Genomic DNA, 15,807 nt, shown 5'->3' with positions numbered 1-15,807 from the left:
CGTTGGAGAACACCAGTTATCACATCTGTTTGACTCAGTGACTTTCCATCAGTTACTAAGAACTGTGACCTTTATGACAGGAAATCATGGATCCAGTTGCAAAACTGAGATGATATTCCATAAGCATGTAGTTTGATTATAAGTTCCTTGTGAGGAATTGTGTCAAAAGCCTTCTGGGCATCTAAAAATATGGAATCCATTTGAGATCCCCTGTTGATAGCACTCATTACTTCATGTGAATAAAGAGCTCGTTGTGTTTCACAAGAATGATATTTTCTGAATTTGAGCTGATTATTTGTCAATAAATCATTTTCTTAGAGATACCCATATTCACTAGATTATAAGATGACATTATTTTTTTCCAAACTCATCGTGTGAAACATACAGGTGTCTTATATTTGCAAATTATAAACTAATACTGCTGAGGTCAGCATTTTTATGTTGTTTAGCAGAGTTTATAGGGATAGTCTTCATATATTGGGGTTGTCTTACATTTAGAGATGAAGCTTTGGCTGTTGAGGCGACATCCAGATTTATTTTGAAGAATTTGGAGGAGAATTTAATGATACTCATGTCCCAACAGGCTTGAGATTTCCAGTATGCCAAAGCGCTTGATGCAGTATCAACACTGCTCAAACAATTACTGACATTGACTTGCATGGCATTAGTGCAAAAGATATGCGAGAAACTATGAACTAGCCACAACAAGTCTATTACTCTGATTAAAATTTGACAGTTTTGTGAAACACGGGAGGAAATGGCATTAAATTCTATCATCTTACAAACTTTGGTATTTAAGCATGTTTGCAATAAAAAATTCTCGTACATATGGATACCATATACAAACATTAATTCTGCTTCTTTAGTAAAGGTAACATTCAAAAACAAAAATGCTGTCCTGCAAAAAACATTAGTTGATTCAGAAGCCAGACCCACATATTATTTAGTTGTGAGAGACTGCAATGATTTACTATGTGGATTGCAAATGAGAAATTCAGTCACTGTTCACATATTAGAAAACAAGATAAAAATGTTAACAGCTTTTAATCAGCTTTAGAACATGATGGTAAAATTCAGATGAAACAAGAAGGAAAAGTAGTTCAGAATGAAATGTCTAGCAAAAGAAATAAACCATATTAAATTGCCTGTAACTGTTATTGTGAGAACAAATTGCCATGGCAAGACCCATTGTGGAGATATTACCAACAGATCTCACTAGATCACAGGATGAGTGAAAGTTTGAGAATGGGACTCAATTAGAATTGTGATCTTTTATTTATGGTGTTTTTAAACATGACTTGCACACTAGAAGATATTGCAGACTGCTTTTCACAGTTGCTCAAGCCCACCACTATGGAAGGTTTGGAAGGGGAAGGTGACACTAGCTTGGCTTAGAGCTATGATGATTGCAGGGAGAGGAGCGGTGAGCGAGCAGCAAATTTTGTCATGTTGCTGACTATAGGAATCTATACCACATTCTTTGGATTTTTATGAACATCTACCACATGTGAACTGCAGTTTGCCTGAGTCCAATTGTAGTCAGAATCAAACTGACTTTAAAGTTGGACATATGCTCAACAATAGTATTCATTTCCGTGTGATTGTAAAACTCGAGATAGGAGCCAGTGGCATACTAATGAGTTTCTTGCTGCAGTGTTAATGCTCATTGTGGAATGATGTGAATGAAAGGGTATGTGTCAGTTAGTTCTACACAGCCAATGAGGAGTGGTAGGCAGGTGACATGTTTGGAAGCATGAGATATTGTGGCATTTCCACATCAGTGGAGAAGCAAAATCTGATATGTATTCAGAAAAAAACAGTTGTGTTCTTAGGTCCCACCGTAATGACAAACTTATAAGTGGCAACATATTCGGAAGAAGTTGACAAATATTTGTGACAATGAAGATATAAATTTCCTAGCTGTGTTATTAGGATGTTGTTGTTGTTGTTGTTGTTGGTGGTGGTGGTGGTGGTGGTGGTGGTGGTGGTGGTGATTAAAAATAGTGGTACCACAGACTACAGGATCAGTAAGCAAAAAAGGTAGCTAAGGAAATGGTCCAAAAATTAAGGTAAACAATTTCTTTTCGTTTGTTTTATTTTTCCTAATATTATCAAAATGTAGACAGTCAATAAATATCATAAGTTTAGAATAGGTAAAGCTAACTTTTTTGGCAGATGCTTTTTGTCAATAAAATAGTTTGTAATTTTAATTAGTCAGAATATGTTAAAAATACATTTCTCTCAAGGTGCCTCTAAAAAAAGGGGGGCATCTTATATTCAGGGTTGTCTTATATTCAGGCAAATATGGTTGCTAACCTACTGCAAATCAGTGTTAGTGATATGAGTCTTTAATTCAGTGGCTAATTCTTATGCCCTTTCTTGGGTATTGGTGTGACCTGTGCGACTTCCCAGTGTTTAGGTTCCTATCTTTCAACAAACGAGTGGTTGTATATGATTGTTAAGTATGCTGAAAGGAACCTAAATGATATACAATTTGGACTGGAGGACTTAATTTATTAAGTTATTTAAGCTGCTTTACTACAGTGAGGATATACCCTTCTAAGCTACCCACATTGGCAGCTGTTCTTAATTTGAATTCTGGAACATGTACTTCAACTTCTTTGGTGAAGGAATTTTGGAAAACAGTGTTTTGTAACTCTGACTTAGTGGCACTGTCATCAGTAACGTTACCATTCCTGTCATACAGTGAAGGTGTTGATTGTCTTGTCACTGGTGTACTTTACATATGACCAATATCTTTTTGGATTTTCTGCCAGATTTTGAGATAGCATTCTGTTGCGTAAAGTCTCTCGCATTGAAGCCTGTGCTAAATTTTGAGCTTCAGTAAAACATTGACAATCTTGGAGATTTTGTATTCTTTTAAACTAGACGTGCTTTGTACATTGCTTCCACAGCAGTGTTCTGACCTGTTTTGTGCCCTGTGGGGGATGAGGACCATCTCTCATTAATTAATGTGATATATATCTCTCAACTGCTATTTATCTGTTTCTCTGAATTTGAGCCACATCTGGTCTATACACGTGCAGTTTGGAATAAGTGGAGACTGTCTCTTAGGAAGGTTCCAGTGAAATTTTATCTGCTTTCAGTCTTGCTTCAGCTACCATGTGGACACAAATCCTTGCATCTGTAATGATGCCCTCTATTTGCTCAGGATTGTTTGTTGCTAAGAGGTGAGGTATGTTTTCACTACCATTTACACTTTGAGTGGGCTCATGAGCTAATTGCTCAAAATAGTTTTTCAGAGAAAGCCATACAATTTTGGACTATATTTTATGGCTGCCACTGGCTTTGAAGATGTATTTTCGCCAACACATTGGGGGTAGATTGAAGTCACCACCAGCTATGATACTATGAGAGGGGGTACCCACTTGAATTGAGTGCAAACTTCCGTTGAACTGCACAGCAACTGAATCGCATGAATTTGGTTGGAGGGGGGGAGGGTTTCAGTAAAATTGGTTATTAATTTATTTCAGTTGGCAAGTATAACCTTGACCAATACTGAATTGCAGGAACTATCTATATCAATTTCACTACGTGGTAAACTACGTTTAACAGCAGTAACCCCTCCACCACCAATATTATTTAATTTACCTTCCTGAACACCATTAGTTCCTCTGCAAAAATTTTGACTTAATGTATCTCCAGTTTTAGTCAGCTTTCTGTACCTATAACAATTTGAGCTTCAGATATTTCTGTTAGCACTTGGAGCTCTGGTCCTTTCCAGACACGACAATTTACAGCTACAATAGCAACCTCTGCTGGGTCTACCCCCATCCTGTGTTTGCCCTGCACCCTTTTAGACTAATGCCCTTTCTGTAATTTCCAAGACCCTCTAACATAAAGAACCATCCAGTCCATTCTACAGATCTCAGCCACACCCTGCATTGAGAGACTCCTGACTTCTGCAATGGGACCTGATACACTACCCTGTGATGCAAGTCAAGGATTCTGCAGCTTATGCAGTTTCAGAACCATCTGGACCTCTGATTCAGACCCTCCATTTGGCTTTGTGCCAATGGTTCGCAATCAGTTGCATCGATGATGCTACAGATGGTGAGCTCTGCCTTCATTTCACAAGTAAAACTGCCAATCTTACCACTTAAGATGCTTGCCCAAAAGCAGAGATAATCTCTCTGGTGTGTTGTGGTGCCATATGCAGGTATTTGACCCTGGAGGCACACTGGGGACAGCTGCTAGGCACCCCTGGTGCTGCAGTGATGCTATCCAGTGCCTGACTGTGTGACTACACATGGAGCCACCAGCTTCAGGAGTCCCAGAGAGATGACCAAGCAGAGGCACCAGAAAGGCATTCTGTTGCATGGGTGCAAGAAAACCAGGTAGAAGTATGCCATGTTGGGGTGTATTGAGAAAAAAAGTACCATACACGTGGAGAGCAGTACAAGGATTTGTCCAAACTATCTGAAAATCTCGTTGCTAACAACAGAGAATGGAACATGGCAAACATGGAACATCACCAAAGACAGGAATGTAGTGACACCAATAATGGAAATGCAATGTCGCAAAGATGGAATCTTTGTTCCCAATGACAGAAATGTATGTTGTGAAGTGAAACTTTATTGCCAATGATGAAAATGTAATGCTGCAATCATGGGAACTTGTTGTCAGTGATAGAAATTGCCAGATCTGTTGAAAGGAGGATATTGCAGAGGAGTTTTATCCTTATTGCTAATTTGTTTTGGAATAAAAGCATTGTAGAAAAGTTTTGCCCTCATCACCAGTCCTGTAGTATTTATAGTATTATTACAAATAACTGTGTACCCAGTAATCACAACCTCAGTCATAATTGCCAACTAGAACCTTAGCCAAGCACAAACATTCTGTTGTGACTGGTGTATGGTGCATGAAGAGAGACTGGCTTCCAAGTAAGCTAAGAACTGATTTTGTTGATGACAACTTCACTAAAGAACAGATAACACTTGGCAAGTAACTGTCCCGTTCTTTAGTGAGCTACAATAAGAGACAACACTTGGCAAGTAACCACAGTTTTTTAGTGAGTCACAGAAAGAGATAACGTTTGACAAATAACTGTTCAAGTCCACAAGTGCTGGCTGTTGTATGGTTCAACACAGAATGGCTAACAGAAGATGTTCCACGTGTGATGCATAGAATGAGCTACTGAGTGCGAAGAGCATAAAGGCTGGAGCATGGGCTTTGAAGGATCACCATGAACTCTGGCTGATGCAGCTGGGTGCTGCCAGCATAGAGCTCAGAATGGACACTGAGTGAATGCTGAGCTAGTCGTTGAGTGGTATTTTAAATAGGCAAGTGAAAGGATTTTTGCATGGAGCACAACTTGATTGCCATGCTACAGTCGTTGCAGTGCTGCTGCTGGTGGTGACACTGGTGTCTGATGTTGCAGCTGCAGGAGGTAAAATGTACAAAAAGCGACCATGTTTTGGTCATTGTCCAGAAAGTTTACATACACCTAGTGCACGCACCAGCAGGTACTGGTTTGCCAGCACTTATGCTGGATGACTGGAGCTGTCAAGTTGCCAGTCACAGATGTATGTCTGGTTGCAGAGGTAGTTGGCTATGCCATAGATGCAGCACTGGATGTTTACTTAAGTGTCTGTGGACTGTTCATTAAATTACAGTGATATAAATAGATATGGGGTGGGTTGTTGTGTTGCATTGTGCCTATCATGGTGCTGTGAGTGAACAAAATGATGCCCTTGATCAGTGTTTATGACATATGTACCAGTGGCACTATATCATCCCATATAATAGTCTCTGTATGAAGCTACAACTAGGGAACTGAACTGTAGACAGCTTGCAAATCAAATTTTGCCATCTGATGTGCTTCTGGTTTACTTGTGTCAACTTAAATTGTGATTTGTCAGTTGAAATGCCTTTCCTCTTGCTTCAAATATCCATTGGTTGTGTTCCTGTGCAGGAGTTGGTCTGTGTGCTCTGTGGCACTCAGTTATCAGAGGTGTGTGATAGTGGCTTTTGTACATACTGTGAGGACATAACATTAGTGTTAATGTGTTGTACTTTGCAATGGAACTGATCACTAACAGCTACCCCATGGCCTGCCAATTTGTTGTTGATGCTAGCTTATTGGAACTCTTGACAGTTATTTCTTACTGACAGTTTATTGAATCAAGGCAGTCTAGGTAGATCATCGACATGGTTGTCCATAAAAATTCAATGCTTGCACAACTTTGGAGATGGAGTTCTCATGAGCCTAAAAATGATAATCTCATTGTGATCAAATCTACTGAGGCGTCATGTTACCTCCACCCTGCATATAACTCTCACTCAGACAGCTAGTGTAATCAAAGTGTTCCATCTGCTAAACTAATTGCCCTGTGTCTCTCCAGTTCTTCATATGGTTATTAATGATGAAAAACCCTAGGAGAAATGTAAGTAATTGTTGAAAAGATAGACACCCTTTTACCTGTGTGACAAAGTGCTGAGAAATTTATACATGTATAAACTCAGTGCTGACTACTAGGTATCCATACTTTCATTTTTATTTTTAACATGAATTTTTAGATTTAGTGTAAACACGGTAAATGTCGTGTATCCAGCAGAAATAGTACAAAACAAAGATTTGAAAATATGCATTGACATGAAATGTAGTTGACAACCAAGCGATGTTCCTTTTGCTAAGGTGGTATGACGGTTATTTATAATCAAGAGTTAAAGAAAACAACACGTTACTGCACTTGTAGTACCAAACCTTTACTCCACAGTCACACCTGAACAGACATAAACACTGATAATAAAAATATTGGTCAATAAATACACTATAGAACACAATAACGCCCTTTAAAGTATTCATCAAGTCTTGCTTGCTCACATGATTTGAGTACACAGTATCTGTACCCTGTTATTCACAAAAGGCTGGACCTAACACTGCACTGTTTTGCCAGTTTTGGTGTCAAATGAAAATTGCATAGTGCAGACCCTGGAGACTGGGAGTGGTACTCTAGAACTACCCATAGTCAACACCGATAAAAAGTAAATGACACTCTATATTTTATGTGCTGTTGATTTGTCATGTAGAGTTTCTGTGTGGACAGTATTGCAGGATATTCAGTGTGACTGTTGCTGCAGGAATGTGTGTGTAGAATCTGAGAGTAGTTCTCTCTGTCACAGTATGACAATGTGGAACTTAATAAAACCATAATGCATCCCAGTCATTGCATGCCCAAAAGACTATAGTAACTATAGCAGATGATTATGATGATGAAACTTTCTAGTATGTTGGTAATCCTGTGTAATTCCATTCTGTCAACTTTTTCAGCATTGGTTCATAAGTACATGTCATCAGTAGCAGTGATTCTATTTAGCATTGGCCTCTTCTTCTCTTGATGTCATACTGAATATGATTTACAGATTTTGTACTGGGCACATATTCATAATGCATTTAGATACAATTTTAAATATACATAAATACTTGTGTAGAAATTTCAAAATGGATGCATAATAAGAACCTGTGTGTGCATGTAACTTCACCCCCTACCCTAGCCCTTATACACACTGATGAAATAAAATGCCCTGAAGTACAAGAAACATCACTTGCACTTGAGGGAACAGTAAAATTATGAGAGAGAATTGCTGATCAGCACTTACCTTCAGGAAGCAAAATTGTTTATACTGCTGATAAGCATACATAAAAATAGAGGAAACTACCATTAGCTTTCTGAACTATTAGTTTGAGAGAGAGAGGAAGTAGCAAGTAGAAAATTTAGATCAAGCATACACATGCACATATGATTCCACAGAAAGTGTAAGTAATCATGACATACTGAAATAACAATTAGTGTTTCAGTTGATACTAGACTATTGTAATTCCAGTAGAGTGAGCTGAATTACAACTTGTGTTGTTACTGTGGTGGCTCATTTTTCTTTTCAGGTATTTGTACTATAGTGAATATTAAGCTTTTCATTGTGGTTGTGGGGCCATGATTTGCAGTGATGTCAATTTTCCAATTTTCGTTGTGTTAGGAATTGTATGAAAGTCAAACTCATGTATTATTAATTTTGCAGGTACAAATCTCGTGAAGAATTTTGTGCAGATGTGAGGCTCATTTTTAACAACTGTGAAACATTCAATGAAGATGATTCTCCTGTTGGAAAAGCTGGTCACAGTATGCGTTCATTTTTTGAGACCCGGTGGAGTGAACTGAATGGAAACCATCAAAAACCGAGCACTACTACTTCAACATAAATTTAAAGCCCTGTACTAATGTGAAAATGAAATGTGTGTGCGTGTGTGTTATACTGTTTTAATGTGCAGACCCGGTTCTCGTGTTACTGTGTCTTTAACTTGAAGGAATACAAGGTATTTTCTGTGATCTGGCGAAAAAATACACGAACAACCTTTTTATTAAGTCACACTTCTGCCAGCAGTGTTCTGCAAGATACAATTAGTCATTTTTTTTAAATTCTGATGTAATATTTAAATCTGTTGTAGTGAAATGCTACTGTAATATTAATTGAATTATTTATTCAGTTGATAGTTTTCTGAAATTAGAAATGCTTGGTGGACTTGTAATTCAGTGCACTAGTGTGTTTAAGTAAAACATTTTTAAATACTTTTTTAAATACGAAGTGTGAATCAAGAGTGAAAAAGACAATGTGAATGGCCATATCGATGTGCAGAGTATATTTTGACTCATTACATTAAGTATTTTTCTGGTGACTGATATGCGTCTCGTATACCTGCTTAATTTCCCAGTTTTAGGTTTAATAATTCTACATCTGCCATATGTGATAGGCAGACAAAAATGTTTGCCCATAAATGTTTAACTTGTTTTAAGGTGCGTATATATATGAATATATATTTTGTATTTACTCTTTTGTTAGAAGGATTCCAAAATTTAAATGCTAAATGTGAGATTCCTGTTAAAACTGCTTTGTTGTCTTCAGCATAACCATTCCAGTGAAGCATCATAATGAAGTAAAATATATTCTACATGTAAAAACAGTCATTGTAGATATGCGAGTCCCTGTGTTGTTTTTAATTTGTAAAATAATTGATAATTTATTACTTTTTGTGTAAATATTTCATTTTATCAAATCATTGAAGTAACTGCATATGTCCATGACAGTTCTGATTTATTTCATAGTTGCAGAAACAAAAACTCATTCTTTTTAGTTCAGTATCATCCAAGAAACCTTTATTCATAGAATCTATATTTTCTGTTATCTTAGTTTGCTGAAAGATTATACACTTATGAACACAGAAAGTCTGGGTATAAATTGTTGTTCATTGATACCTCTCTGCATTCCCTTGAGATGTAACTAGTGATCCAACACACTTGCAGTAAAATGTGTATATAAAATATTATTTCAAAGTACAATTTCATAATTATTTGTAGAAGTCTTTAGCAACAGAATTTTGTGTGGCTGTTACGAATATATGTCACTTTATTTTGTGACTGCTTTTTGCTCATTACTGTTACATTTAATTCAGAAATGGAAGCTATGTATACAGAATTTCATTTATGACTGTCTTAAATGAAGAACCTCAGCAGTTATATGTTGTGAAGTGAGATGTGTCTGCTTGCAGAATCCTATTTTCCCATTGAAAATAAAGCAATGTAAAGCCAGTACAATTTCAAAATATATTGAAGTTCACTACAGTATTAGTTTTATGTACTGCTCCATATTAGTTCTGGCAATGAAGCAGTTATTGTAGAGCAAGGAAATGCTGGTAACATAAAACACTTCTACCTTGTGGATGTATGGAAAAGTAGCATGCTATTGTTAAATTGTAAATGTATATAGACATTGATGTTATGTAGCTGCTGTTATGTCACATCTGTTACAGTGTGTTACATTGTTATACATACATTTAATTTTTCATGTTGAAGGTTGAATTTACTGAGATTTTTGTACAGCTGGACGGAATCTGGATTGATGCAGGTGTGCTTATTTTTCTATCTCTGTGACTTTATGCCGTACTTGTGTAAAATATATTGAATATGGCTCATACCTAATACTCCTTTCTTAAAATGTAAAAAAAAAGAAAAATACTATGTAAGTAAGGTTCATAGCAAGAGTTCACATATGGGCGGCATTTGATAAAATTTTCATTTTAAATCTGCTGCTTACACTGGGGAGGACTGATGCACTCTTTCATTAATCTGCATAATTTGCAAGAAATTGTAGAGTGAAACTTGAGCTTCCTTTACATTTCATATCCTTAAAAATGCTTAGAAAAGAAATCTGGAGTTTTTTCCTTAGCGATGCATAGTGGACGAATAAGTTGAAATTTTCTTTCAGTTAACCAAATACATATTGCCACAACAAAGGCACCATGATGGGTAATAAATTTAAGAGCAGTATGTGTCACATTTTGTTGCTACAAATTTGTTGTGTGACACTATTGTTTTAATTTCTTCCATGATTGGTTAATGTTGATGCACTGGATGTTGTTATACATCGTATTCACATGCCCCTTTTCAATTTGAGAGAAAGGGGCATGTAGCTAGGTAATAAAACATAAAAATCCAGTATCAGATTCATGAGTGGTTAGTTTTAACATTATGAACATCGTTTCCATTATTTTGGTACTTGTTGTGCCTTTTCATGCTTATACTGTTACCTGATAATGCCGCAGGTATCAACAAAGTCTCAGTGTTCACTACTTAGCAGCAAAACACCTAAATGCTGTGAGCAGTCCCCCTTTTTAGGCGTGATGTAAGCCATGATAAATGACTAGGCTCATATACATGATTTTGCCTTACCAGAAGGAACACTTTACCATCAGATAGTTATTTACTGTTGTTGGGGACTGTACATGTAAACTGAGATGAGATATTCTCTGCTTGTACTGTAATGAGTAGTGTTAGAAATTTGATTTTAAAGGCCATTATTAATACTTTATGTAGGTTTAATGGCAGATATATGAGGCAGTAAGAAGTTTGTGCATCACTTTCAATTGCAATGAAAGGAAAAAGTTTTTTGTTCTAACTGTGGTACTTACTTGAGGTTTAGTGAAGCAACAGTTACGGTAAATACCTACCATGTATTAGTTTCAATACCAAATCATTTCAACAATGGAGATTTCACTGAAGTAATTTGGCAATGGATAAATTTTTCCTTGTGGATATACACTGGAGTATTCATGAAAATAAATCACAGACAGATGGATTTTTCATTTTCAGTGACTGGAGACTATTATATCTTTTTAGTGCACATTATTTTGACAGTAATCATGTAAAAAAAAAAACTTCTTGGTTTTATAGGGGCACATCAAAATTTACTACCACGTCCTTGCTCTCGAGGTTACACATGATAATCTCAAAGCACTTTGTCCATCCACAAGTACAACTGAAATTTAGGGAGTGGTGCTATAAGCTTTTAAGTATGTAGTATTTTATTTTCCAAATTTAAGGAAAACAATCACAGATTGTGAAATTGTGCTTTGAAATGTTGAGTTGAAATGATGCCACAGCTGAGAGTTCATGAGAACTTGTGATTTTTGTACTACTGTTTTGTTTTCATTGTAGATGGTTTCTTTACATTAAATTTTCAGTTGAAGTTCTCAGGAAGAAGAATTTACTCCCAATTTCATTTCTCTTATTTTGTAAGAACAAGTTAGATGAATGAGTTTTATAAACCAAAATGCAGTGTGCCTACAAACACCTTTTGCACAGAACTTCTACTGTGCTGCCTGGTATTCAGTGATAATGTGGATATTGTCACTGTTGTGACAGGAACTCAGAAAGTGTTGATTAAAAGAAAAAAGAATATATAATATATATATATATATATGTGAATATAAATTGCCAAATAGACTGTATGAAGTGAAATAATTTTTTTCTAATGAGATACTTATGGGCATTTAACTTGTGACAAAAAAGAAGTTGTAAATATTTATTTTTTGGTGTTTTATAATTTCTGCTAAGGTAGATCCCACTTTTTTTTTTAAGTAGAACACCTATAGCCGTTAATTGTTATATTTCCCTGTAACCTTGTACCAGACAACCTGCATCTGATTACCTGCCATTCTACATCAAGTCTGTAATGGAAGAGTCATTTAAGAATAATATTGTGTGTGAAATATTTAATATATTTACTTATGTGAGAGTACATGAGGAAAATGGGATAAATATCTGCAGATGAAATGTTGACTCCTGAACTGAAAAGTGTAAATGTTAATATATGAAATGATTTTCAAAATGATTTATTAAAGATGATTAATTATGTGTAAACATTGCTGATTCGTCAAACAGCCACTTTGTGTTTCTGACCCTGAACAAAATTACTCTGAAGTAAGATAAAGCTATTGATAGGAACCATATAGATGATATTCTGGTTTACACAGAAGAGGTAATATTTAATTCTACTGAATTAAGTGGAACATAAGATATAAACTGTTGTTATGCTTTTCAGTCAGTTCTAGAACCATATCCGTTGGTTTTGAAACCTTTGGATCCCATTTTCATAATAATTAGAACGCAAGGTAACAGTTCACTGAATAGTAGATGTGTGAGTCATTAAAGGCACATTAACAAGGCTAAGAACTTTGCCAGTTTCTGGACAAATCCGTATTCACATAGACACATACTTAAAAGGATTTGTCCAAAAACTAATGATGTGCTCCCTCTTGTTTATGTGCTTTATGACGAATCCTCCACTATTCAACGAGTTATTACCTTTACTCCTAAGTTATTCACATTCTACCAGGACTTTCCATTGCCATATTTATCAGTGTTTACATGTAGGTAACCCTATGTTATAGCTTACTACACTCAAATGGTTGTGCCCAAAAAAATGTACCAAGAAGGAGTGGAAAGGGGAGAGGAAAGAGAGAGAAAGAGAGAAGGGGGGGGGGGGGGGGGGAGAAAGAGAGAGGGACTTATCAGCTGGAATACAGATCAAATAATGAGTTGTTTGTCACGGGGGGAATAATTATGATGACAGAACAATTACTTTTTTTGTGACTGTAGTGTTTTATGTTTCTGATTATCATGCAGATACGATGCACTCTAGTCAGTAGTCAGGCTCATTGATGTAACAGTAAAGTGCATGACGGGGATCCGAGAGGTTGTAGGATCGGGTCCCAACTGGATGATAGAAATTTTCAGTCTGCCTTTAATCTACCTTCACATCTCACTAATGTGAGGAGTTAACAGGAATACAACATGATTCAGATTCCATGTTAATCTGTAGGTCTTCTTTCCTTGGTTGGACAGCTGGGGTAGATTAGGGATATGCAAGTATGTCAATAATACAACAGTAATATGCAAGAAATTCAGAATATGGAACTGATGTGCAATTTGCAAAATAATTGTCAAAATTTATGGACAGTAATGCAATAGTCATTGTCAGCTACTGAATCAGTTTTTCTGAATTCTAAAATGTTTAACCAGGTACAAGAGAAGCATAATATTAATAATAATGATAACAGAATGGTATATGCAATTCAAAAGAGTCTGACAGTGACAAATTAAATCTTGCAAACAAAATATGAACACTATAAGACAACCTTTTATGAAACTTCTTTAAGCACGAGTCCTCTTTCTTTTTCCCTATTTCATGCAACTGTGACACTGGCCAGTTTATTGATATGTAGGGAGATAGCTGCATCAACTAATTAGGTAACCATCATTAATATGTGACAGGTATGTTTCTTTGCTGTGTTTTCCAGCTAAAAACATTTCTACAGAGTGACTAAATTTCCAATGTTGAAATATAAACTCAGTCATTTGCAGTGGATTGCTTGGGTTATTGTAAGCAAATGAAGAAAAGCTGCCTATTCAACTCATTGGAAGTGTGAGATAATAGAATAGGCATCAGGAGTTCATCAGGGGAACTGAAGAATTTTATAGTATCGCAATCAGAGATTGAAAGTAGCAGGATCATGGATTATATTCCAGTTTTAAACATTTTAATCAATATTTTAAGGCTATGTTTACTTCACTAAACACTCAAAAAGAAACATTATACACTGTTATGAGTCCTTAAGTTGGAGAAAAAGTATACTTGAGAAATAGAGAATAGGATCTGTGTATTTTACTGAAGTTTTGTGCACAGTGACACAAATAACTATAGTCAGACCTGTCATATGTATGTGTAAATGCTTATTACATTAAAAATAGTTACATCTTAGAAAGTGCTACACATATTTCAATTACTAGAAAATTGTGTTCTCATTTTAGTTATTTGATTTGTTAGAGATGCTAGAGGTTAAGTGGGTAGGGAAGCATTTTTTCTCTCAAGTTCTTTGAAACCATGTAAGTTAAGGCTGTACAGTCTTCCAGCAAGTTACTGGGTACATAATTCATCAAATGCTGATTAAAATGAATTATTTAAAACATGAAAACAGGAGATCTGTTATAAAATCTACAAGTAACAATATCATGTGGCAAAAAGATTTAAGTTGTACAGAGTACAAGGAGTGTGACACAAGAAAGCCTTTTGACTTAGGATTGAAAATGTGATGTTCACTTTCTTCAGTCCTGTCGGAAGCCTGTTGGCAATGGAACCAGCAGAGTAGTGTATACCTTTTTCTAAAATGCTTAAGCAAATGATTCGAAGTGGAATTTTTTCTTTTTCCTATTTAGTGTACTCTCAGTGAATGCTGCAGTTCCATGAGAAAGTCTGTAGATACCACAAAATGTAAATTCCAAAGAACTTGAACAACAGCCTGCATGAAGTTCATGAACTGATACTAATGATATTCTCATTGCCTTTATCTCAGCTAAAATATTGTTTGTGAATGCACTAAGTTGTCCCAAAATGTAATGCCATCGGACATAAAGGAAATCAATGGACCCATAGCAGAACCTATTGACACTTCCCACTTTACACCACAAAGTCGGATTGAATGTTTTTCTATTTGTAAAGCCCAAACTGTCATGAAGAATATTTTGATGTGTGTTGTACATACCACAGTGATTTGTTTAGAATATGCATGGAGTTTACAATGCAACAGCTTGTACATTGTCCTGGACGGGCATAGGGACCACAACAAGATGAAGTGCCATCTACTGGAACATATTGCCTGATCTGATAACATGCTGCTGATGAAAACATTTGCGTCACGAAAAACTAGCCATCTAAAAGCAGGCATTCATAAATCTGGTTATGGCTCTGAAACAAAATTCTAAAAGTATTTGTGGCTGGTTGTGTTATTCACCAACAACCTCTTCCTGTCTATTAGATATAAAAGGAATTATTAATGAGCTTTTCCCTAAATTTTATAATGCTCAAACTTATGCAACACTATATGATTAACTTACCATTTAGCCCTGCAACTAAGTCATAAAGGAAAAAAATAAATTGTGTTTTTCATTTATGGTATTTTCCTGAAGTCAAACTATGGATTTAGTTTCTGTAATTTTACTGTTTTATTCACAGACATTCCATAAATTTAAAAAATACTGGGAGTAAAGAATCTGGCTAATACTTGTGAACATGATCTCTTTTGCCCTTTTTATAAAGTGGTAACGCTGGCAAATGTTTTCATACATATGAAAGGTAATCATGCTGTTATGCACCCTTAGCCCAAAGAGCAAAAGCTAATTGCATTTAATGTATGGTGCTATACTCTTTATACTTAGTACCTATTCACATCCATCAGTGTGATGTAATAACTGGGAGTCTCCTCATTCTTACTTGTTTCCAGTAGTGATATAACTGTCAGGAAATCCTAGTGAGTAAAAAGTTTTGTGAACTTTACTGGGCCAAAATAAAATTGATGTCATATGCCATCTATTGCCAGAAAGGGATTATTAAATGTTGTGTACAATTCTTTTTAGTCACCAAAAGTTTTGTTTTCCTACAGACGAACTCTAATAT

General features: G+C 35.9%; 1 protein-coding gene across 1 annotated transcript in view; it reads left to right on the top strand.

The window, feature by feature from the left end:
• LOC124723153 (bromodomain adjacent to zinc finger domain protein 2B-like) overlaps positions 1-12,215 on the top strand; it is a 302,554-nt gene extending 290,339 nt beyond the window's left edge. Inside the window, exon 33 of the mRNA XM_047248344.1 lies at positions 8,041-12,215. Coding sequence (XP_047104300.1) covers positions 8,041-8,221 — 181 coding nt within the window. The 3' untranslated portion in view covers positions 8,222-12,215. The remainder of the gene's footprint in view (positions 1-8,040) is intronic.
• The last annotated feature ends 3,592 nt before the right edge of the window (positions 12,216-15,807 follow it).

Source organism: Schistocerca piceifrons, chromosome X (genome assembly GCF_021461385.2).
Source record: "Schistocerca piceifrons isolate TAMUIC-IGC-003096 chromosome X, iqSchPice1.1, whole genome shotgun sequence".
NCBI classification, from domain to species: domain Eukaryota; kingdom Metazoa; phylum Arthropoda; class Insecta; order Orthoptera; family Acrididae; genus Schistocerca; species Schistocerca piceifrons.
This window is presented reverse-complemented; position numbering and strand designations above follow the sequence as displayed.